The 25895-nt window shown below is 44.2% G+C and overlaps 1 protein-coding gene across 1 annotated transcript; it reads left to right on the forward strand.

The window, feature by feature from the left end:
* The first annotated feature begins 5207 nt into the window (after positions 1 to 5207).
* Positions 5208 to 13022, forward strand: FAM110C (family with sequence similarity 110 member C). The gene is made up of 2 exons (XM_042933806.1): positions 5208 to 6353; positions 10308 to 13022. The coding sequence occupies exon 1, from the start codon at positions 5356 to 5358 to the stop codon at positions 6319 to 6321; it is 966 nt and encodes a 321-aa protein (XP_042789740.1). The 5' UTR covers positions 5208 to 5355; the 3' UTR covers positions 6322 to 6353; positions 10308 to 13022.
* The last annotated feature ends 12873 nt before the right edge of the window (positions 13023 to 25895 follow it).

Raw genomic sequence — 25895 nt, forward strand, 5'->3', positions numbered from 1 at the left:
ACTTAGCGTAATGTGAAGGTCCATTCGTGTTGCAGCATGTTATAGAACTTTCTTCCTTTTAAGGCTGAACAATATTCCATTGTATGGATATACTATATGTTGTTTACCCATTCATCCATTGATAGATACGTGGGTGCTTCCGTACTTTAGCTATTGTGAATAAGGCTGCTATGAACATGGGTGTACAAATGTCTGTCTGAGACCTTGCTTTCAATGTGTTGGGTGTATAACCAGAAGTGGAATTGCTGGATCATAAAGTAATTCTATTTTAATTTTTTTGGTGACCCACCATGCTGTTTTCCATAGTATGATAACATTTTACATTCCCACCACAAGTGCACAGGGATCCCCATTTCTCCAATTCCTCATCAGTACTCGTTGTTTTCTTCCTTTTTTAAAATATTAGCCATACTAATGGCTGTGGGGTGATATTTGCATTTACATAATGATTTCTGACATTGAGCATCTTTTCATGTGTTTATTGGCCATTTTTATAATCTTTCCTGGAGAAATGTGAATTCAAGTCCTTTTCCCACTTTTGAATTGGTTTTTTGTTTTCTTCTGTTTGTTAGTGTGTGTGTGTGTGTGTGTGTGCGCGCGCATATTATTGAGTTGTAGGATTTCTCTATATATTCTGGATATTAGTCCCTTATTTGATATATGGTTGGCAAATATTTTATGTCATTCTATGGGTTGCTGTTTTACTCTTGTTGATAGTGTCTTTTGATGCATAAAATTTTTAAATTTTTATGAAGTCAATTTGCTTATTTTCCTTTCGTTACCTATGGCTTTGGCATCAAACGCAAGAAATCATTGCTAAATCTAATGTCATGAAGATTTTGTTTATGTTTTTTTCTAAGAGTTTTATTGTTTTCGGTTTACATGTAGGTTTCTTGATCCATTTTGAGTTAATTTGTGTATGTGAAGTTAGGTAAAAGTTCAACTTCATTCTTTTGCATGTGGATATCAAGTTTTCCCAGCACCATTGTTGAAAAACCTTTACTCTCCCTCATTAAATGGTCTTGGCCCCCTTGTTGATATCATTGGACTATATATATCAGAGTGTATTTTTGGGCTGTCTATTCTATTCCATTGGTTTTCATGGCAATACCATACTCTTGAAATCAGATGTGTGTGTCCTCCAGTTTTATTCTTCTTTATCAAGATTTGGCTATTTGAAGTCTCTTGAGATTCCATATGAATTTTAGGATTGGCTTTTCTATTTCTGAAAAAATGTTATTGGAACTTTGATAGGAATTACATTGAATCTGTAGATTGCTTTGTGTAGCATCGACGTTTTAACAATATTGGGGTTATTTTTAGTTACTCTTTTTATTTATTTACATTTATTTATTATTATTATTATTATTTTATATTATTTTTTTTTGGAGAGAGAGAGAGAGAGAAAGAGCAAGTGGGGGAGGGCCAGGGAGAAGGAGAGACAGAATCCAAAGCAGACTCTGCACCATCATCACAGAACCTGATGTGGGAACTCACAAAGTGTGAGATCATGACCTGAGCAGAGATTAAGAATTGGATGCTTAACTGACTGAACCATCCAGGCTCCCCCAACAAGATTGTTTTCTATTCCATGATATATGTTTCCATTTATTAATGTAGTTTTTCATTTCTTCATGGAATGTAGTTTTCATTGTACAAGACTTTAACCTCCTTGTTCAATTCTGAAGTATTTTGATTTTTTGATGATATAAATACAATTGTTTTTGTAATTTTCTTCTCAGATTGTTTATTGTTAGTGTATAAAAATGAACTTGATTTTTTATATATTGACTTTCTATCTTACTACTTTGCTGAATTCAACCTTTCATTCTGTGTGTGTGTGTGTGTGTGTGTGTGTGTGTGTGTGTGTGTGTGTAATTTTTATGGTTTCCTGTGTATAAGATCATATCATCTGCAAACAGAGAAAATTTTACTTCTTTTGCAGTTTGGATGTTTTTGATCTCTTTTTCTCGCCTAATTGCTCTGGTAGAACCTCCAATACTATGATGAATAGAAATAGTAAAAGCAAGAATCCCTGACTTGTTACTGGTCTTAGAGAAAAAAAAATCAATCTCTCATCATTGAATATGATATTCATTGTGGGTTTTTCACAAACGGCTTTTATTATGTTGAGATAGTTTCCTTCTATTCCTAGTTTATTGAGTGTTTTTATCATGAAAGTGTATTGACTTTTGTCAAATGCTTTTTCTGCATCAATTGAGATGATCATGTGTTTTTTCCCTTCATTCTGTGGATGTGGCACATTATTTTGATGGAATTTCATATGTTAAACCATCCTTGCATTCCAAGAATAAATTCCACTTGGTTATGTGTATACTTTTTTCAATATCGTGTTGAATTCTGTTCACTAGTATTTTGTTGAGGATTTTTGCATTGATGTTCATAGGGATATTGATCTGTAGCATTCTTGCAGTGTCTTTGTCTGGCTTTGGTATCATGGTAATCAGGCCTTATAGAGTGAGTTAAGAAGTGTTCCCTCATCTTCAATTTTTGGGAAAAAGCTAAGAAGGATTGGTATTAGTTCTTTAAATATTTGATCAATGAAATCATCAGGTCCAGGACTTTTCTTTTTCGGGAGATGTTTGATTATTGATTCAATCTCTTTACTAGTTATAGATCTATTCAGATATTCCATTTCTTCCTGACGTAGTGTCAGGAGGCTTCGTTTCTAGAAATTTATCTAAGACTGCTACTATATTTGTAATATTTAAAAAATCACATATATCATGCTAATTGCCTACTCCATAAAATATCCTGTAGAAGTATGATTGTAAATGGTTCCACAATACTACCGCATGGGAGTGTCACACGTTACCTTCCTCCTGTTGTTGAATGTAGGTTGACTTCAACTATTTCTCTGCAATTAAAATCCACATACTGTGTGTGCATCTCTTCTATGTTCCTTGGGATAAATTTCCAGCTGTAGAGTTTGTAGATCATTGGGTCCATAAGCACTTTTTCCTTCTATGACCAAGTCTTTTGAGGTGATACCTACAATTGCTTCTCGGCCTTTTGGCTAAGATCAAGTGAGGTGATACCAGGAAGGAAGTTAGGCTTCAAGTTTAAGCTACCAGTTGAGCAACAATGACACTTTATTTAGACAATTTTCTTCTTATTATCTTACTATTCCAATTCTATTTTCCCAATAAATTATCTGTTTAATAAGTGGAGAATTATGCATAAAAATGTAATTAGTTTTGTCCCATAGCAATGTCTTAAATAAAACTTTATTTATAGTAATTTTACTTTTATTCTTAATAGGTTCAGTACTCATATGTGAATTTCCTAACTGTATTTAAAACTTGATAAACACTGACTAACTTATAACCATCATCACCAAAATAATAAATTTAACATTTGGTGAAAATTTGCTCTGTACCAGACATAGTGCCAAGCTCTTTATGTACATAATCTCATTGACTTAACAAAAGCCCTAGCAAAGTGGATATAATGAGTTCTGATTTACAGATGAGGAACCAGAGGGCCCGAGAGGACCAACCTTATAGCCTCAAATTAGACAAGGTAGTCACTTTGGACTAAGCAATTAAACACAGGGGTTTTGTTTTGTTTTGTTTTTTTTGTTTTCCCTCTGAGTGACAAGAGACCATGCTGCCTAAGCAGACAAAAGGCTGGATTTGGGGCTGGCACGAGCTCTCTCCACCAAGCAGGAGTATCACACTGTAGTCACAATGTGTCCAACACAGCACCTGCCCTCTCCAAGCCTCTCTCTTACTCTATCCCTCCCCACCCCCCCTTACCTAGTATATCAGTCTTCTTTTCCCACGAGTATAACATTTTCCCAGGATACTATCTGGTTAGTCTGTTTCTCAGGAGACCTGATTTCTTGTTGGGCTTCTATCCCTGACTATGGGATTTAGCCTCACAGGGATTTAAGGTCTATGGACCCATTTGGCACAACCCAGCTGCAGTTCTCCAATCATCAGGGCATGGTGGTCAGTCGGTGCTGCAATTGCTGACCCATTACCAGCCCCTTTTGGTGTCCACTGGCACTCAAGAGGTGAAACAAAATCTGCCCCAGACCTTAAGAACCCTCCTGTCCGCCATTCACGGGCTGCTGCGTTACACTCATCCTCAACTTCGAAAGGTCAGCGTATCTTGGAGGTGGCTTTAACATAAGAGATAACGTGGACATTTCACTCGTCCAGCTGATATTTCTTGTCCTTTGTCCAACTTTTGGAACTATTTCCTCTTACACTTTTAGCATTCCTAAGCGGATCCACTGCCCTGGTGACCAGTTTCCCCGTTGCCTCGGTTACGGTAAAAACAGCAGTTATTTGGTACTTTGTCAGGTTTTTTTCCAACTCCTTGGAGCCTTGCCTCTGCCACCAGCCTGCTATTTTCCCGAGTCTCCGCACCCGGTGGTCTGGCCACCGGGGTTCGACCCATGGCAGGCCAGTGACCAAGTCTGGTCTCGATTCAGGTCCCTGCTGTGCGTCCACATTCTTTTTACCTAACACATACACTAACCCTGTCCTGCGATTCGTCTTCTTTCTTTTTATATCCGTCTCCTTTCTGATAAAAGTACGTGCTCAGGAGTAGAGCTTAGAAAATTAAGCAAAGTTGTTTCGAAACACGCAGAGGTCACTTTAAGAATTCAAAGGATGTAGGACACCTGCCCAGGAGTGGGGGCAGCCTGGTCCCTCTGTCTTCCCCCCACGCCAGAAATGGCAGCAGCCAGCGGTGACCTAAGGCAGCCTTGGCAGGGAGGAGGCTGCTGATATCTGGGGCTGAACAAACTCGGTTGCTCCCGGCTCCTCCGCCCTGGGAGACAGCCTGGACTTTCCCGCACCCTACAGTCTCTTCTAGGTGCGCAGCCCACCAGACGCAGTCGGCCCCGCAGCCCTCCGGTGATTGGCTGTGCAGGGCGAGGTGCTGCTGAAGACCTGGCGTGCCTACCCGGCGGGGGGAGAGGGGCGGGGCCGGCGGGAGGTGAAGGGAGGGCTCCCGAGGTCAGTGAGGGGCGGGGCCCAGCGGGAGGTGAGGGGCGGGGTCCAGAGGGAAGTGAGGGGCGGGGCCGGGGCGAGGTGAGGGGCGGGGCCCGGCAAGGGGCGGAGCTGCAAACCGAGCGGCCGGGTGGGGAGGAGGTGGGGGCTGGCGGGGCGGAGCGGAGCCTGGGGGCGGGGCCGACGGGGCGGGGCCGGCGTCGCTCGCCCACAGGTGTGGACTCGGGTTAGTTCAGACCCTGGACCTGGGCAGGCTGGTAGTTGGGCGCCATTCTCCGCCCGGCGCGGACTTAGGAGTTGGCCCGAGACGCCCGGGAGCCGCAGGCGGAGGGGTGTCCGCGGGGCGCCGAGCACCAGCAGAGTCCAGAGGATGCGTGCCCTGCCAGCCTCGGACGCGTCCCAGAATGAGCGGAGGCGGACCGGGGTCCCCGAGGGCCCCCGGGCGCGGGACGCGGCGGTGCCCGCACGCAGGAGCGCGGTGGAAAGGCTGGCGGCCGACCGCGCCAAGTACGTACGGGGCCCGCCCGGAGGCGGCCCGGGCCCTGCTCCCGAGGGAAGCAGTACCAGGACCAGCGAAGGGCCCGCGGGCGACCCTCGGCCCCCGGCCCGCGTCCCCGGTGCCGTGGCGCGCAGGGCCATTGCGCGGAAGCCTCTGAGGCCTGACTCGCTGGTCATCTACCGGCAGAAATGCGACTTCGTCCGGGGACAGGGCGCCCACAGCTCCATGGGGGGCCTGGTGAGGAAGCTCTTCCAGGGGCCGGGCAGGGACAAGACGCCGCTGCCTCCGGAGACGACCCGCGTGGGAGGGGAGGTCAGGGCCGGGCCCGAGGGGGCTGTCCAGCCCGAGCCCGGCTCCACGGCGGCCTCCGCGGCCCCCGGCGTTCCCTCGCCCCCGGCGTCCCCCGCGCCCTCTGGGACGCCCAGCAGAGTCCGGGCTGCGCCCCGGGGCCCGGAGCTGCGCGGGGCCAGGCGCGGGGGGCTGCAGCGCTCGCAGTCGGACCTCAGCTCCCGCTGCTCCGCGTCCTTGGCGGAATTTGACACCTTCTTCCAGTTCTGCGGCCTGGAGCCCGAGGTGGTGGAGGCGCTCGGGAGGGAGAACTTCTCGGCGGGGTCGGACCGCGTCACCCTCAAGGTTCGAAGCGTGAGCGTCGCCACCTCAGACAGCGGCTTCTCCCGGCACAGCGGCGACGAAGAGGGGCTACAGGAGGAGGAGCTGACCGAGCAGGTGCCCAGTACCACGTCGGTCGTCGACAGGAACGCCCGCATCATCAAGTGGCTGTACACCTGTAAGAAAGCCCGGGAGACGCCCGGCCAGGGGCTGCAGGGCCCGGCGTGACAGCTCGCGCTCTGGGGAGACTTGGACCCCAGGTGTGCAACCGTAAAGCCCGGAGGGGTGTCTGTAAGGGTTGGTGGGGTTGGCCGAGTTGGATGGAGCCAGTTCTCTAACCCTGCACGGGACCCTAGATACTGAGACACGGAGGTTCGTGCCTCCAAGGGACTGCCGCTGAAGAGCGGAAGAGCCACCAACCCAGGTCCCCTGCAGACCCAGCACCCTTTCTTTTGAGTGTTTTGCTTCTGACTCCCTGGAATGGTAATTCTGATAAGAGGAGAAATTAGAGTTATGAAATGCTCAGTCAGAGAGCGATTATTTCCTGTGTTGACAACAGCCCCAGAGCGCTAGGGTCTGTGGGAATTGAACTGCAGGCACCCCGAGGTTGCATCAGAGCTTACTGGTCCACCTGCAACCCTAGGGTGGGACTGCCAACTCCCCTCCAGCAGAAAGAAAGGCTCTGTGTGTGCATGGTCCTGGAGGCCTTCGTCGAGCGTGTCAGAGAGGGAGGACTCTACAGGACCTTACCAGGTTGGCATTCAGTTAGCTGCCAAGGTCTCCCTTTGGCTAAATTTTGTTTGTTTTGAGAACTTTCTAAGGAGGGTCTTAGTTCACAAGAAGGGGCATCAGTTTGTTGAACTGGACCCAGTTACAGCTGGGTGTCTTTGAAATCCACACAGCTGTGATTATGTAGTTTATTTGCCTTTTATCATACGGGAGATAAATTTCTTGGCCTTGGACACCAGTAGTACAGGGTTGTTCTCAAGTTATTTTTCACTGAGGAACTAAGGAATGTTTATCCTTATGACACCTACTCTTCCTTCCAGGCACATGTGGTGAGGGCATTTTGGGGGTAGTGAAGGGAGAAGAGAAGGTATCTTCTCAGGGTTCTCTTTAAGAACCAAGAATTTAAACATTGCACTGTATTTTTTTCTCTTACCCTTCAATGACAACTTGCTATCGATTTTTTTAAAAAAAATCATGAGATGGAAGTTTTTTGTCTGCCCTTGATATAAACTAAGTGAAGACACGGTGTCAGTCTTCGGAATGGTGGGCAGGCCACTAGAAGACATGTTTATGGACTGAAGAAGGGCATAACTTCCCTGAGTAGACATGGCCTTAGCACAGGTGTGAAAATTAACAAGGAGAAATAGATTGGACTCAGAAGAATTGTGACTTAAGTTTTTCCACATAATTTATTGAATGTGATTGAATATATAGACAGTGAGAATTTGAATTAAAAATAGCAAGAACAACACATTGTATTTTTCACAAATTATCTTCTGGAACTGAGGTGAATACGTTCCCGCGAAGCTGCCATGAACACGTTGGTGTCGAGGAGGAGAGTGGTAGGGACTGGCGTGGTTCGTTCTAGAGGGACATGGTTAGTGGACAGAGCACTAAATGGGGGAATTGGGAGGTGTCTTCCCCTAGAATTACTCCTGCGCCTTAGCCTTCTGTTGTCCATAAAAGGAAGGCAGATAGGCAGATAATTTCCAACCTCTCTACTTTTTTGATTCTGTATAGTTAATAGTCTGTGTATCTGTGTTTCATGGTTGGAACCTAGAAAAAGAAAACAAAACCATTATCTATTGGAGTATGTAAAAAGTAAATGTGTAAATAAGTTCCCTCCAGCTTGCCACAGCACACAAAGAGTAGGTAGAATTGGGGGTATAAATAGTGCTGAGGTAACAAGATGATGCACAAACAAAACAAAATAAAACCTGACACAGTAAAGATCAACACACTCCATTCTGTTTTTTTAAATTAATTTTTTTTACATTTATTCATTTTTGAGAGACAGAGAGAGATAGAGCACAAGTGGGGGAAGGGCAGAGAGAGAGGGAGACACAGAATTCAAACCAGGCTCCAGGCTCCCAGCTGTCAGCACAGAGCCTGACGCAGGGCTCGAAACCACGAACCGTGAGATTGTGACCTGAGCCAAAATCGGACGCTTAACCGACTGAGCCCCCCAGGCACCCCAACAGACTCCATTCTTATCCCTCCCAACCCAGATGCACCCTCATCACGCCCAATCTCCAATGTCAAAGCAGTGACCTTGAAAGAGAGTTTAGGAATCCATCTGTGAAGTGACTTTTTGAAGCCCCTTTTAGGTTTAAGCCTATGAAAAATGGAAGAAGCTGGATTAGCTTGTGAAAACATTCACTTTTATGACAAAGAAAAGTAGTTGAGGCAAGAGGAAAAGTGACAGAGGGTTTAGGAAACTGCCAGGGTGACTCCATGCAGGAGAGGAGTGGTTTTCCCTTTCCCTTAATCTTACTGGTTCAAGTGGGAAACCGTCATCTTCCTTCTGAGCTGTTTGCTTTTGCTCAGAGAAGGGAGATGGGTGTGACCAAGTGACTGCCCGCCATTCTGTATGTCACTGGCAATCACCAGCACTGAAAGATATGCTTCACAAATCTGCTCCCCTAAAACCGTAGTTCGCATTCTTTGAAACTTCATTGCAGGAGACCCAAAGTCTGGCTGCTTGGGTGATCCTGGAGGAAGTGAGTCCCCTGGGCTTTGTTCAACTCACTGGGACTGTGCAAATTCTGTACATGACTGCAGCCCCTCAACTCAGCACCTCCAGATGTTGGTCTCTTCAGAGGAGAGCCAGCAGAGAGAGACAGGACCCAAAGCACAGAGTGTGGCAGCCACTATCCCCCTCTGCGAGAGTCATCTGACAGCTTGGACAAAAAGGGTCTTCACAGGCTTACTTGTCTGATGCTAATTTCTTGACTTCTGGAAGCTGTGCAAGCAATAATGCAAGCTGTAGTTTTTCTCTAGTTTATCAGGATATTTGTGTGGGAATCCATATGGATTCATTTTAGGATTTCATGAAAAATTCAGAAAATCTGAGATGAACAAAGGTATTCTTTCTAAATGAGAAGGAAAACAAATATATTTTATATAGTAGCCTTTGTCCTTTGGTAAATAGAGATAAATTAAAATAAAAATATCCCATCACAAATTAAATAAGAAGTTCATAAGTTTGTTACCCAATAGAGTAAAAATGCTTACTTTTCAAAGTTGAAAATATCAGAACTGGAGAATAACTTACAGAATCTACATGCAGTCCCACTGGGGATCTGTGAGCAGTAGTTATACATGGGTAGTTCGGGCATTCTGTTTCCCAGTGTGTAATTCATGAACGTTGCTTTTCATCTGCTGGTGTTTAGTCATCTTCCTGTCCTTCAAGTCAGCACAATGGTAGGGCTGCCAAGAGTTAGGTCTCTCTGGTTTTCTGTCTTTCTCATAGAATATAAAAGATACTGATGTCAGTATTGCTGTAAAAGAATGGCACTCTGTTCTTTGGGCTAATTAGGGATAAACATTGTTCATTTTCAAGGCAAAAAGCTCAGATGTTCTCACACTTCTCTTAGATACAAGAAGGAGCAGCAGAAGCCCACTGAGAGCTGGTAGGGTAGAACTGTGTGTCCTCCTTTGCAAAGATGCCCTGGGGGTAGAGCAAGCTGGGACCAGCCTTTCTGCTCTTTTCTTTTTTGACCTGGGAAGCTCTCCAGTCACCATCTGAGACTGGGTTTTAGGTAAACAAGTGGCTCGAGTAGCTAGAAGGCCACCCTTTCTGTCTTCAGGCCAGCCCCTGGGCCTTTCAGAGAGCTTTGTGTGTGAAAAGGGCAAATCTCCCAGTCTTCACGTATTTATTTGGACTGCCTGCCTTCTTTTCAGTTTGTTGTCAACCTCTGTGATGATTAGCACTGGCCTGACCAACATTAAAGATAACTTTTCTAGTTGGAGGCAAACAGAAATTTGAAAAGTCTATAAAAAGGCTTGAGGGGAATGACTGTTTGTTCTCACAGAAACCAGATGATAGCTGCCTCTAAGGCTACCAACTTCTTTTCACAATTGAAAATACTGAAGATACAACAAAACCAAAGACTAAGGGACCCAACTTTGTAGTATAATTTTGGCTTTACAACTTTTGCCTGGACCGACTGGTGTTGATTCACTGCCTTTTCCTTACTCCTTAGGAAGCAAGGCTTCCCGATTGTGGGGGCTCCTTGAAGTATGTCATGGATGACTGGGGACCCAGGTCCATCCTCACTGCCACAGGATTTGTCCAATGCACCCAGGTGGCCACGTGATTGCTGTTTTCTCAGGAGTAAAGCATCCCATTGAAGAATCTTACTTAATTCAGAAGCTTTGAAATGCTATGGAGAAGAAGGGAACCTGGAACTTGGAAATCAGCTGAGCTGTAGCTGTGAAGACACAGCTGAAGCTCTGGGAAATATTTTCTTGCTTGACGTAGACCTATCCTTGCTTCCAGAGGGCAGCAGAGGAGGGGAAAACTGCTTGGAAATATTTTCAGGGGCATCTTTTTGCCTTGCTTGTTGACAAAGAGGTACCATGGTGAATTTTACTGATATCTAAATTGATTTTGAAAAGAAAAAAAGGCAAAGAGTATGAAAACCAAGCATGAATATTGTCGTATTTACTGCCTTCAATCAGATTGGACTGTTTGGCACCAATTAAATCAAAATTCTGTGGTCATGAGAAGGTACATTCTTCTTAAACACTGTGGCTAACCAAGAGCAAACCCACACTCACATACTCACACTCACACCTCCATTTTATGAGCATCACGGCCACTTAATCTGCAAAAAGCACTTTGAAAATAAGTTGAGGACTACAAGGTCATTTTAGTGATGCCACTCCTATTGGGTTACAGACATGTGGACGTGCCATTAAAAGAGAAGTTAGAGTTGATACCACTAAAACCCCTGGTTTTGATGGCTGGCAGGAGAATTGAGAACTTCCTTTCCTCACATCCACAGCAACCTTCCTCCTTTGCACCATGTAGAGCATGCCTCCACGGGGCTCTGGTTCCCAACTGTCCAAAGCAGAGAGCCATGGGTTACGTGGAACACACCATGCCCATATGCCTAATTCCCACCTTCATGGATCACACACATCCCAGATATGGCACCAGCTTACCCTTCTCTGCAAGGGATGTGTTTGAGACCAGGGGCAGGCTCTGGGCTGCTGGCAGACTCCAGAATCAGAATGCTGTCAGTAGGGAATTACTGTGATCCTAACCCATTCCTGACACCCAGGCTGCATATATTTTATATTTAGAGGCTTTGGAGATAAATTTTATATCAATGATGACAACCCAAAGAAAACTTGTAACCCAGTTGACTCTTTTGAAGCTTATTGTGTTTTAACAAAATCTGTCTCTTCAGGAACAAGTTATGGAGAACAATATGGAGGGGAGAAAAATGGGCTTCTCAATGGTAGAACATTTTATAAACCAATACATTTTGATATGTTCATGTACTTGTTTAATATTGTGTTCTAATTTTGTAACTTTTACTGTGAGAGTTTGTCTTAGAGCTACTTACTATTTATTTTTACCAGTATTGGTCTCCAAATAGTTTTCCTTAATATCATATGGTTTTAATTTTTATCGTACAGCTTTAAATCATTTTCTCCTTGGTATTGTTTTTGTGTATGTTGTTTCATTCAATATTCAACTTCTGACTAAGCAGAGTACTCACTACTCTATAAAGTACTCAGTACTGTAGTGATATGTTTTCAGATAAATCCCACATATGCATTTTTGGAGGCTCTGTTGGCCCATGGATGTATCTTTCTCATTGTAGACTATTTAAAGACAACAGTTCCATGCTTTAAGAATTTTCTCTCAACTGTTCCTCTAAAAAGCCTGCTACTTTGCTGTTGAATGGAGTGTGGTTTAAAAAGATAATGTCAAAGATGAGAGGAGGTTTTTTTAAAAGGCTCTTTACATATGCTCAGCTCCCTTATTTGCAGATGTTTCATTAATTGTGCATGTCAGTGCTTCAAGTAAAACTGTTCTGTGCCTTTCTTCTGTCAGAATAGGATGAACTGAAACCTCAATCATATTTACCTTAGATAAGAATGGCACAGACTCACCAGACTCACATAAACAAATTGGTTGTATTTAAAAGCACCAAGATCTTCCAGAAGCATCTATGCTTCTGTGGAGGTACTGGGAAGGATTCAGCCCTGAGCTAATTCAGAAGCAGATCTCGGAGGTGGGAGTGGAGAAGAGGAACAGCGTGTCTCCAGGCTCCAACAGGGGCCATTGAGGGTCTGTCTCCTCCATTCAGGTTCATGCCTTAGTGTCAGGTTCCAAGTGTGCGGGTGGAGGGGAGAAGTCCCTTCTTAACCCTGAATTACCCCGGTCTGCTGGAGACTTTGAGAAAATCAAATTTGAAACTCAGTCTGAATGCAAAGCTTGTAATTGCTTCTCACAAGGATAACAATAATTACTAATGCAAAATAGTTTCGTTTGTTCATGAAAGAATAACATGTAAAATAATATGATTAAACACAATGAAAACAAATAATTATTGATAAAGCAAGGAAAATAGCTTGACAGTATCCTTTTCACTAATATACGGGTATAGATTAACAATGCCCCTGACTGAAAGGTACTTATGTAACTGTAAAGTTTCCTCATATATGGTTTTTAAACTACTGGTCACTGACACTGACATAAAAAGAAGGCTTTATTAAACGTTGCCCTTTTCAGTAGGTTCAAAGTTCAATGCCATGGTTACAGTTGGTGATACCATAAAACATCAGGCCCAGATGATTGTTATGGTGGTTTTTAAAGAGATTTTTCTACACACTACCTGCAACTAGAGTGCAATATTATGTATTCTGTATTAAAGAAATAAAGTATTTTTTATCATTTCTTACTCTTTATGAATCTGTGCAGCATAAGGACACTGAAGCCAGAGTGTGCATATTGTAATCACTCCTGTCTTTTGTGTCTCCGTTTTCCCCTAATATGAGATTATCAGCAAAAATGAGGAAGTCTTGTAGGCAAGTCAGATGGCGTGGAAGTCTCTGGCTCTCTCTGGAAGTGGAAGGCAGTATAAACAGTTCTGAATATTCAGCATGTTGTTTTTCTTTAATTGTTTCATCAGTCTTTTGCTTTAACATATTTTCACTCATGTTTTGTTAATGTCAATATTGGAAAATGGGCACAAAGATAAAAAGAAAGTACAGTTTGTAACCTTTCACGTTAGTGAACTCATTAGGGAAGGCAACCTCTACAAATACCAAGTTTGCTGCCAGCGTCTGCTTAGACTGGAGAGGTAGGAGGGAGGCAGGTAGGGCAGCTTGATCACTGAATTGCTGCCCTGAAAGAGCCAGACTGGCTTCTTTTTCAGTCCTGCGGTGGCTTTTGCCCATACCCATGCTGGCATCCAAAGACAGGCATTCTTTGGAGAACAAATGAGCCACTCTACATTTCCATGAAGACAACTGAAAACTCCCAGGCACCTTGGAAGCTCTCTCAGGTCCTGTCTAGAAACAGTGCAGAGCAGCTGTCTGTTTCTTCCTGCACGCGTACTTGAGCTCTGACCTCTCAGTTACCCTTTTTCAAAATTCAGCCAAACAGAAGCAATGAAGTGATGAACAGTGGTGTTTAAACTTTGCTTGTATTTTCAGTAATAAAATAAATAGATTTTTATAATATTTAAATGTTCCAGAGCGGAAACATTGAAAAGGAGGAAACTGAGTTCTCAACCAGGAACTTATAATTCTGGTCATGGAAGCATCTGGGAGCAGCTGATGGGGAGAAAATACAGACACATCAGAAAATGTGTTCCTACCCAATGATACTTTCCTAATTAATTGTGCTACAATACCCCAAATTCTACAATTAATTGTCATCTTCATGTTATCTCCTTGAAAACTGTTGTAAAATTAGAAGGCTATCTGAAAGGGAGAATGTATTAAACCATTAATAACTATTTGTCTTTAGGTCAAAATAGAATATTCATTTCCTTAGCAACAGTCTGAACCATAGGAACAGAAATGGAAAGACCTGGATCTTGGCTTCAGTGTGGCCTGTGGTATCGTCGTTTTTCAGCTTAAGTAGGACTCTTAGTCACAAGTGCCAAAACAGGACACCATGTTGCCAATTAACCCCACGTCTTACTGTACACCTGGTGGTATTGAAACAGCTGTGCTACTGGGCAATATTGATGGTGATCAAGGACAACCCTCTGATAGCAACAGGCAGAATTTACCCACATGCATTTGCTGAGGAGCCAAATACTATATGAGGCACTGGGGAGTCTCCAAGCTCCCTGCCATGATGGGCTGAACATTCTAGTAGGGGATCAGATATTCCCTAAGGATGGATAGAAGGATAGATGATGATAGATGATAGGTAGGTAGGTAGGTAGGTAGATAGATAGATAGATGATACTTAGATAGATGATAGGTAGGTAGATGGATAGACAATAAAATATATGATAGGCAGGTAAAGATGGGTGGCACTGAAGTAAGGGAAGGAGAGATGATGGAGGGAGGGAAGAAAGGGAAGAAAGGAAATAGATACAGTGAGTGGTGCTGTGACTCTAATTTATGAACTTCAATATGGTTTTTGGTTTCTATTTGGTGGCCAGCCCATCTGAACCACAAACAAATCTCAAAGTCCAAATAGTATTAAAAGAATCAAGCAGCAGAGAATCAAACATGCAAATTGTAAATGACAAATATTTTCACCTCCTGAGGAGGTTTATTTTATTTTATTTTATTTTATTTATTTTATTTTTATTTTTATTTTTGAGAGAGAGAAAGAGTGTGCGCATGAGAGGAGGAGGGGCAGAGACACAGAATTCGAAGGAGGCTCCAGGCTCTGAGCTATCAACACAGATCTGGACTCGGGGCTTGAACTCACAAACTTGAGATCATGACTTGAGCCGAAGTCAGATGCTTAACCCACTGAACCACCCAGGCAACCCCAGAGAGGTTAATTTTAATCTCTGGTGGCCCTTCACCCTGGCAGCCTAACACTTTGATTTCTAAACTAAATAAAAAGCAGAACACATAACAAATGGGACCTAAGGGCTTGGTTTATATCCAGTCAGAAGGTTGTTGGTAAGGGACTGCAAGCCTTCCCGTGACTTTGAGAGGAAGTCCAGTTTTCAGACATGGAGAACCAGAACAGGCCAGTTCTGGAGAAGTGGCAATGTTTCTTCTGAGTGGTCTCCAAAGCTGTCTCTGGAGCCCTGTTGGAGGTAAACAGCACACTGGGTGGAGCCAGGCTGACACATCAGCACCTGAGGACCGTGTTCCTTCCTAAACTGTGTGGCAGGGCAGGACTGCAGAATCCACAGCTCAGAAAGGGGCATGTCCAAGGTGCCCAAGGAGCTCTCATACTGTTTCCCTTGTAGGTGTGTGGGGGGAACCAAAGAAAGATGGTTCGTGTGGACCTCTGCTGAGATGGGCAGAGACCACTTGGCCAGGAGCACAGACGTTGAAGGCTGGAAGTAATGCTAGGAATCACTTGGTTCCACCCTCCCAGCTTCCTGGGGGATTCAAGACCCAAGATCACTTACCTGCCTGGTGCACCTAGGCCTAGAAGGTAGATCCCTCCTCATTTGTCCAGGGCTCATCTGAGCCCTGCCTGAGGTGGAAGAATGTTGGTAGGATGACCCACTGCCCCTGTTTCCCCGTATTTCTGGGTTAAAACTGAGTTCATGTCCTGAGAAAACTTTCAGTCTCTAGTAAGTGGGGAAGTTTGGACACCCAGAGAAAGGGAGCCTTGATTAACCCACATCTGGATGCCAAATACCCTGTTTTACTTAATTCCTACTCTGGGGAGATTGATGTCAAACTACTGTGAGAGCACATGAAAATCTTGATTTCATGGTTTCACTCTTGCCCTAAATTAGGACAGCTTATTGTGTTTCCTGCCTAGTGGGGAAGATCATATGATCAGGACTGAAGAGGGCCAGAAGTTTCTCTGATAGGAAGCGTGGAGTCCAGTTTTAGTCCTGCACCTGACTCTGGGAAGAAGCTTGCCACCTCAGATCAGGAGGGAAGCTGGCACTTCCCAGGCATCTTCAGCAGCAGGAATGGGACTGAGTGCTTTGCTCTGGTTACTCCACTCAACCCTCATGATGATCTGTGAGGATCGTCATTTTACATGGGATTTAGCTGAGGTGTGGAGAAGGTTAGTACCTGCCCAGGTCAAAGAACTAATAGGTTGGAGAAGTGAGAATATGAACTCAAATCTGCCTGGCTCTAATGTGTGTGCACCAGGCTGTTTCTAAGAGGTAAATGCCAATAAGAATGTTTAAAGGATTTCATAATCTCTCAAAGGCATAGACTGATTCAACAGGTCAAAACCTAAGCAGGATTCTGATATAGGATGCCACTCCCACATTGCTTGAATGTCCTAAGATTACCATCTGCTGAATGACTCAGGTGAGGTAGGGTTGTCTCAGGGATGAAAATGCTGCCCCACATCCCACACCCCAAAGCAGCATGCAAATATTCACACACAGGAAATGCTCTCATGGTTTAGTTTATGTTGATACTTTTAAATGAGATAACGTGTGTTTTAAAAAGAGGATTGTGGAGAAAATCAGGGGGAAACAAACCAGCTGTGCCAGAAGAGCTCAGACCAGCACTGAACGGGGCCGCATGGAGGCCTGGATGAATGAACTGTATGAAGGTTATTTGCTGCCTCGTAAATCCCACTTCAGAGAGTTGTGAATCCAAAGTGCATGCATATCAGGGAATTCTGAGGCTGGATAAGAAGTTCAAGACCTTCTAGATCACTGCAGAGAAGTCTGGCACAACTGTGATTATTTCAGAAGCTAACCACTGACTTTTAGGTAAATAGAAAATGACCACAGTTGTAAAAAGCAGGACTCCTTTCAATTACTCTGAAATACTGGAAAGTTTGGTATATCTTTGGGTGTTTTTTTTTTTTTTTCAGCTGTAGTAAAAGTCCAATATATGCACATTCAAAACATCTACTTACAGCCTCTTGAGTATATTTCCAGGTCATACAAATGTTACTCTGTTTCAAGAGAGAAGTACAAGTGAGCCCAGTGTCATGCTCCCTCCATGCAAGGACAGGTGAAGGCAGAATGACTCACCGTTCCTGCTGGCTTGGGTTGGGCCTGAGTTAACAGCTCTGACTTGAAGGTACAGGAAGTTGTTGCTCCCTCTGCTAGCATTGCTCAGGATTGCTCACCTAAGGCCACTCTGGCCACCGGATGTATTCATGTGGTCTGCATCATAAACCTGCAGTGGTCCATGGTGTCAGGACACCCGTCAGAGAGCTAAAGAGGATTCTCTGTGGAAGAATGCATTCTAATGAAAATGTATCTGCACATACTGTACAGTGGGTGCCTGTTGAAATAGAAGTTCATGGAAGCCAAGCGCCTTAGGGGCACAGAGTTGCCATGCAGTCACAGCCAGTGTGCTTCAGAAATGATGGGCTAGGAACAGATAAATATCCTGTCTGTGAAAAGGTGAAGGTGAAGATCAGATGGTGGAGAGCATATTTAACGGCATTTAGCCCATAGGCAGTGCGATCATGGTAGCTGCTATTATTCCAATCATATCAGTCCCCCAAGATTGCAATATATATTTGTCATTCACTAATTTGTCTAAAGTGGGTGTAAACCTGGGGCGCCTGGGTGGCTCAGTCGGTTAAGCGTCCGACTTCGGCTCAGGTCACGATCTCGCGGTATATGAGTTCGAGCCCTGCGTCGGGCTCTGTGCTGACTGGTCAGAGCCTGGAGCCTGTTTCAGATTCTGTGTCTCCCTCTCTCTGACCCTCCCCCGTTCATGCTCTGTCTCTCTCTGTCTCAAAAATAAATAAATGTTAAAAAAAAAATTTAAAGTGCGTGTAAACCAGTTTATATTGTCAAGCTGGTATCACTTCTGTGACAGTTCATACTTTTTCTTTTTTGGAGACCTCCAGCTTTCATGGCTCTAGAATGTGGAATTTGCTGGTCAGCTTTATCATTCCCTAGATAGACATTGCTTTCAGCAGAAGAGTCAGTGCTGTCTAGAAAGTCCGTTCCCCACCATGGTTCGGTAAAGTGAGAGTGGGCTAGAATTTCAAAATAGGAAACACGAAGGGAAACAAACACTTTCTGTTGTTGTTTTGATCTGGACAAAGCACCATAGTGGCACTCAGGAATTCTGGAGAAGGATTGCAGAACTTGATGACCATGTACTTAAAAATCTAGAAGTCATTGATGGTATTAGCGGCAAAGCAACACTATCTCATACTTACTTAGAAGTTTAAAGTTTACAAGGTTCTCTTATATCCAGTTTCTCATTTGATCTTTACAAACATCTTTGAAGCAGTCAGGGCAAGTATTAACATTGCTTCTGTTTTGTAGAGGAAATCAAGAGTCGAATTACCTGTCCAACCTCACACTGGTATTTAGCAATATACCTGAATTGGGGTGGTTGGAGGAGTAAGAAGTAATCTATTAGCTTCACTGAATTGCCAGATGCTCCCTAGGGCTCATTTAAGAGCTTAATGGAGGCAGATTTGTTTTGTGTCTTGACTGTTAGGTTTCCCTAAAGCTTTCTGGAAAACTCCTATATCTTTCTCAAGAGATTCTCCACCAATTACTTTATCCAGTCCAGTGAGAGATCCAATTAAATTTTCAAGTTCATCCTTTTGCATAAAACCTGTTGTATATTGAGTGGACAGTGTGTGTGTGTTTGTGTGTGCGTGCACGCATGGGTGTGTACATGCATGTTCAATTTTAACATGATCTCTTGACTGCTTTGATGGGTCATATTTGCACACAGTAGCTTATGTGTCACACACACAAATATCTCTTCATTCACTCTTAGTGGAAGGAAAACCTATGCTGAGGTATTTGAAGCCTAGATTACCCCCTCACATTTGCAGAGCATGTTTATAATGGTCTTCATATGCACCATTGTCTCATTTGAAATGTCATTAGATTATGGCATAGGTAGTATAGAAATGGTCATATCTGTTTTCAGACAGACTCAGGAAAAAGGGACTGACTTTCTGAATTTTGCCAAATTATTGCTTCCTGTCCTCTGATTCCATCCAACAGTCTTTGCAAACAAAATTCTAGGGTGCTTATCTGTTTTTTTTTTGTTTGTTTTGTTTTTCTAGCTCTTCATAATAACTCATTTTTTCATATCCCGAATCTTCAGAAATAAATATCATAAAATGCATGTTACTGTGTGAGGGCTTACAGTCTGAAACCCAAGACTTCACAGTTAGATGGAAAGTTTATCCCTACTCCAACATCCCTTCATTTCTGATCAAAAAGCCTTTCAGTAAATTATAACACTTGTGTATAAAAAAAAAAAAACTGTTCAAAGACACTGTTACTAATTAGTCACAAGGTTTCAAAGTCATCTTCCATTACCTGGCTCCCTGGCTTATTTGGAAAACACCCCCTCCACCTTGGTAAGCTGTGCACCCCCAGGCTTCTAGCTGGACCTCATGGCTATGCTGAATGTATTCTGGTGTCAAGGTTAGGTTCAGACTCTCCAGGGATGTGAGGGAGTGAAGATGTTAATTATGCTTAAGAGGGGACTTCTTCCTGCACAGATTGGTCTCTATTGTATGTCTGGGATAAAGGGCTAAAGCACAGATTTATGTTCAGGAGCGGAAAGAATGCCGCAGAGGAAAGGACAGGATGGGAGGGCCTTCAAGACCACCTGTGTACACTCCCCCAGCTGCAGATGAGGGGCCATAGTTATCCCTGGTGACAGGTGGTAACTACCACCCACGCCTCCTGCGTCCACTCCCAGGGCATTGCCGTGAGCCTCTCCCTGATTTTCCTCCTCATCAGAACCATCTTGGAATCAATGATTTAGAACTCTTTCAGTAACTTAATGAAAACTTTACATTTCAGAACAAAAACAACTTATCTTTAGTGTCTAGAGACACAAAATTCTGTAACTATTCATAAGAAAACAGAAGTGGGGATTGTCTAAAAGAAACTGTGGGTAACATTTGCAGAGAACTAGTTCCGGGTTAATGTGTAACTCACTGGGTCCCTGTTCCTTTCCAAAGGTGACATTGCAGGGTTGAATGAATGGTCTTACTCACCTTTGCATCATTGGAATAGGCTCATTCATACTTCCTTGCCCCAGCTCTCTGAGGGTCAGCCTCCCCCTGTGTCTTGCCTCCAGGGTTTTCAGTGCACCTACCACCCACTATCAGCACCTTGACCTCTGTCTTGGCAGCTGGGAACACATCCAAGTCTTTTCTGTCATGAAATGGCCTTCCCTGGACCACATACCTCCTGCTGGCGGCCCCTCTCCCAGTAAGGTAATGAGGGAGGAAAATAGTTGAGTAAAGAGATCCACGCAGAGGAAGCAGCATACATGAAAATACTGTGATGGAAAGAATCTGATCCTCTGAAATGTGGAAGAGTCTACTGTGACCAGAGCACAGGGGGTGACAGGGAGATTGGGGAGAAGATGGGTGCAGAAAAGTAGGGAGAGGAAGTTAGGACCATCTGGCTGCGACTTCTGTCACCCCATGATCACCAGGGTTCATTCTGCTGATCTGGCTGGCTAGGCGAATGTCCCCTTCCTCCCTCAGCCTCCACATGCAACCCTCCTGGAACTGCATGCTTGGTCCAAGTGGACGACCTTCCCTGCTTTCAGGTCAAGGGCATGTAAGTGGCTGTGTTTCCCTGCCAGAACCTCCAAATATACTCTCAAGGTCCATTTGTAGGAGAACGTAGTGTCCTCAAGTTTCCACGACTCCAGATACATCCAGATGAGGCACTGCAGGTACATTCTGACTCCCACAACTCCCCAAAAAAGGCGAGAGTCAGCTTATTACACACTACAGTCTTCAGACCCAGTAAGGGGTACAGATTTTTTTCTTAAGTGTAGTGGGGAAACCATTTATAATTGTAAGAAATTGGATGACATTGAATTACATTTATATTTCCAGAAGATCACTCTACCTGTTGGATGGAGAATGGATGGGAGGTAAGGAGTTTAGGCCCTGTTTTAGCATGAAAGTCTGATGTGCCTGCAAGATACCCAAGAAATGCCAAGTTGGCAGGAACCTGGAGGGGTCTGGATTGTGTAAGAGAGGCCTGGGGATAGTTGGGATGTAAGCAAGGGGACAGAGAGAGAAGAAGACACAGGCCCAGGACTCCAGGATAGTGGTGCTGACATACCTGGGGAGGAGGACTCAGCAAAGATGATGCAGGAGCCATCAGAAGGCTAGCAGAATGCCAAGAGAACAGGTGTTTTGTTTCCCTTTTATCCTTGAGGTGGGGGGGATGCTTAGTATAGTTAGGATTGCTAGTATCACGTTTGACAAGGTAGTGCCCACTGGAGTATTTTTAGAAAGACTCTTACTGTGTTACTGGATTTTAGTTTTGGTGTTATTTTGGAAAGAAGGAAAACAGACTGCAGTGGCCGGGAATGCAGGATACAGAGGACCAGGGACAAGTTGTGCTCAGAGGCGGACAGGCAGTGCCTGGAAAGAGGGAGGTGGGAGAGACACACTCTGGTCACCACTGCTGGGTAACCTGGGAGAGAAGAAGGTGTCTGAGACAAGATGGCAAATAGGAGGAGCAGGACCCTCGGGGGGTGGGGTGTGCAGAACAGAACCAGAACACAGGAGAAGCACAGATGTCCATGGAGGCCCTGCCATGTTCCTTTCTGGAGTGAAGCAGTGGCTGTTACATAAGCCCATGGCTGCCACCTTCATCCAGCCAGTTGGTGCCATCGGTTTCAAGATGTTCTCCCCGGCCGTCTGTAATAACCTGACTAGCAATGTGTAGACACTCCCAGATTCCTTTCCTCAGCTCATTTGCATTTGCATTTTCCCTCTCATTTGTACTATATGGAAATGTTTATGCTGGAATGAGAGATGGCTAGTTACAACAGAAGTAAAAGTTCTGTTGTATGTTCATGCTACAGAGAGTTGGAGAAATATTTATTTTCATCAAAGGCACAGGATGACCAGAAAGCAATTTTCTCTCACACGCTATCTCTGTGAATCAGAGTATTAGAACCAGGAAGTACCTGAAGGGTTCTCTAGCCTAATGCCCAAATTGTACAGATGGGGACACTGAGGACTAAAGAAATCACAGAAATTCTCTGAGGTTAAATTTCCCAAGGCAGGGAATTAGTCAGTGGTAGCACAAGAACTTACAACTGGGAGACAAGATGTTCACCTTAGTGCATTTTTTATTACACCAATTTGCTTACTTGAGGCAGATCTTATAAATGACTCCCACCAGCCCACTTATAGTAGGCCTAAGGAAAGAAGGTACCTTCTCATGTTGAAGTAGCCTTTACTAAACACTATTCTCCTGTCCCCACCACCCCCTCAAATTCCAGCTGAAGATTCCTGCTTTAGCTCCTTGGCCATGTGCAGGGATTTTCTTGGTCTTTTCCCTTATCTGCAGGACCAGTGGTAAGAAGGTTACCCATTGGACCAGGGAGTACCTGGGGCAGAACCAGCTGGATGCACAGGGTAGGGGGCTGGGTCAGATGTGATATGAGGCCAGGTCCCTGAGGTAAAGAGAAGGTAGAACAAAGTGGTATGCCCTCTAAGTAATGAGATCCAGAGCCTTGGTGATATCAGACATTGAGTTGGAAAGGACAGCGAAAATAGAAACATCTGAACATATACCCAGGCCTAAATCGTAGATAGTCCCAAGGCTGAGGTCCTCCTGGCAGGGCTGCCAATCAAATAGCCCCTGTGAACCATGCCCAATTGTTCATTTAAAATCTGTGTGGTTGGAGAAAGACAGATACCATATGTTTTCACTCTTGTGTGAATCCTGAGAAACTTAACAGAAACCCATGGGGGAGGGGAAGGAAAAAAAAAAAAGAGGTTACAGTGGGAGAGAGCCAAAGCATAAGAGACTCTTAAAAACTGAGAACAAACTGAGGGTTGATGGGGGTGGGAGGGAGGGGAGGGTGGGTGGTGGGTATCGAGGAGGGCACCTTTTGGGACGAGCACTGGGTGTTGTATGGAAACCAATTTGACAATAAATTTCATATATTGAAAATAAATAAATAAATAAATAAATGAAAAGGAAGTGAGGTAGCAAAGGTGAAAAAAAAAATAAAATCTGTGTGGTTGATGGAGCTAATGGATTCTGTGCAGAGGGTGGCCAGAAGACCACCAGCCTTACCCTGACTCCTCACAGGGAAAGTGCCTTTAGGTCCTGCCCAGGCTCATTCATGATGAGCAGCAGATGTGCCCACAGGAGTCTAGCTCCACTAGAAAAGGAATTATTAATCCAGAGGTCAGAGAAGAAGGGGAGAAATGGCTTATATCTGGCATCAAATTACTAGAAATGACACTTTGTTCCTCAAGAGCCACTGACACCTGGTCCTGCCCAAGGGCCAGATGCAAGCATTAGTTTTTCTAATTATTTCCCAAATCTTTGCCATATTACAAACTCATGATTTTGCTTCCCTAGTGATACCCTAACACAAATAACAGGAGCACTACATGCGATAAAATCAATAAAATTTCACTGAGTGCAGTAGGTGAGATGCTTTGGAGCCCAGCAACAGTCTCCTAAGGACAGTAGATACTTGGTACCTGGTACCAGGCCAGGTACCTGGTTTTCAAAGTAACCCTCTGAGTATCCCAAGGGAAATGTGATCTTAAAAAGAGACGGGAGGAAGACGGCCAGCAAGCAACCTAAGCTGGGCCCAACTGCAGTTCAAGGTGGCAGAGCCCAAGTCTCTCCCAGGAGAAAACCTTTCTCTTGAGACCGCCATGCTATCAGGGCTGCTTCCTCCTCAGAAAGATCTTCCTCCTTCTTCAGGGATTCCAATTCAGCACATGCTATCTTGCAGGAAACTATGCAGTCACTTAAAATCATGTTTAAACAGCCATTCATAGGAAAAGATCCATCCATACATTAGAGTAACACACGTTTAAACTACAGTATTTTAATTTGAGTGTACAAAAATGTCTTCGTGAAAGCCCTCTTCAAATTTTCAATTTTCTTTTTCGTGTGTGCTGTACTCACAATGCCTCATCTGTTAATTGCAGGTTTAGGGTCATGATGTAGAACAAGGAATTGACGACTGCTTCTCCATGATGTGCATGCACTATTCCCACCTCTTCCCAGCTGACAACTGTTAAACTGTTACCTTCTTTTAATTCAGCAGCATCTCACCTTGATCTAGTTTTACAAAGCTCTAAACTTAGTTTTCTGGGAGATAGTGATGCTATTTCCACTTTCATCTTTTATTGTTTTGTAGCCTCTTTACTTAAGTCGTGTCAGTATAAAGCATCTGGCATAAACAGGCTTGGGGACAAACTACTGGCCTTTGGTGATCACACAGCTCACATGTAAGCTGAAGTGTAGCAGGGACTATTGAGTTGCCCCCAAGCTCAAAACTGCATGTGCTGTAGGCATCCTGTGGTTACTGTGGGGATAGAGAATACCCTCTGACCCAAAAATCTATTCAGTGGGGCAGTTAGGGGCCCTTCTCCTGGATGCCATCTTCCTGTGATGTTCTGGCCCTGATTCTCTTCATGACATTCTTAATCACATTTGGGAAAAAAGATATTAGCGAGTGGCATTCAGAACTGAAGCACGTACTGAGAGGCACGCCGAGGTTTTATCTGGCTCTGTGGTCAGACGCATCTGCTCATGGAAGAAACTTCTACGGAAGTGAAGGCCTCGAGCCCAACAACCTGAGTGGGTCAGAGGTCTGTCCTCAGGCACTAGGCCTTGACTACTGGGCCAGGGACAAGAGGACAACAGGAGACAGTGCCCAGGAACAAAGTCAATCCAGTTCCAGTGAGGGCAGTGAGGTTGAGGCATGCATTTACACAGGTGGACACAAGGTCAGGCTGAGGATGACAGAAGTCAGGGGACACATTCGACTTCAGGCAGAGGACAGAACGCAGAGGCCACATCCAGATCTGGGCTTTACGCTTCACCCATTAGGAGACCGTGGTGTTACCCTTTGTGAGTTCAGAGGGGGGCTCTTCAGCACACCAGTTGGGTTTGGATGTGTATGTTATGTTTCACAATGGGTTTCTTTAGTCCACAGGTATTATGCTGCTTCCACTGCTGAAATTAGAGACACAGAAAGACTGCCTGCTGATTGGAGAAAGCAAAGTTTACTGTCCTTCCAACTGTATTTATTATTACCTGTCTTGGAGCACACAGAGGTGCACTCACCACTGAATTCTTCTCTCTGAGCTGTGGAGGCTGCCAAAAGCCCAGTGTCTACACAAACTGGAACGTGATTGCTACAACACCTCCCCTCATGTCTCTGGTACAAATACAGCCTCCAACCATTACGTCTGGCAGGTTCACACTCAATCTTCCTGCCAGCAAAAGGTAGGTAGTTGAAATTTGGATTGTCGTGTTAATGTTCACTTACTTAAATAACAATATATATGCTATTGTTAATGCCAGGGCACAAAAATTTACTTTAGACCCAGAAATCCACCAGTGCAGCAAAGCCTGTCACAAGTCAGGCCATTTGTGAAGTGACTATTCAGGGCAGCTTGCTCGTAATCAGCTGGCATCTCCAATGTAGAGTAAGGGTTGGTTGTTTCTCTGTGTTTGGTTCATTGCTTTTTTTTTTCTTAAACATTCATGATTGTTAGAAAGAAAACTTGTGGTAAAAAGAACACTGTTTATTTTTGGATTGACATTTCAGATATATATTTCTATATGCAGATGCCAATTTACGATTATTCTAAGAGGCATCAAAAATATAATTCTGAAAACTTAGAAGAACTAAACTCAGCTTATAAAATAATCAAGTAACTACATTTTATC

This window comes from Panthera leo, chromosome A3, assembly GCF_018350215.1.
Source record: "Panthera leo isolate Ple1 chromosome A3, P.leo_Ple1_pat1.1, whole genome shotgun sequence".
In the NCBI taxonomy this organism is placed as follows: domain Eukaryota; kingdom Metazoa; phylum Chordata; class Mammalia; order Carnivora; family Felidae; genus Panthera; species Panthera leo.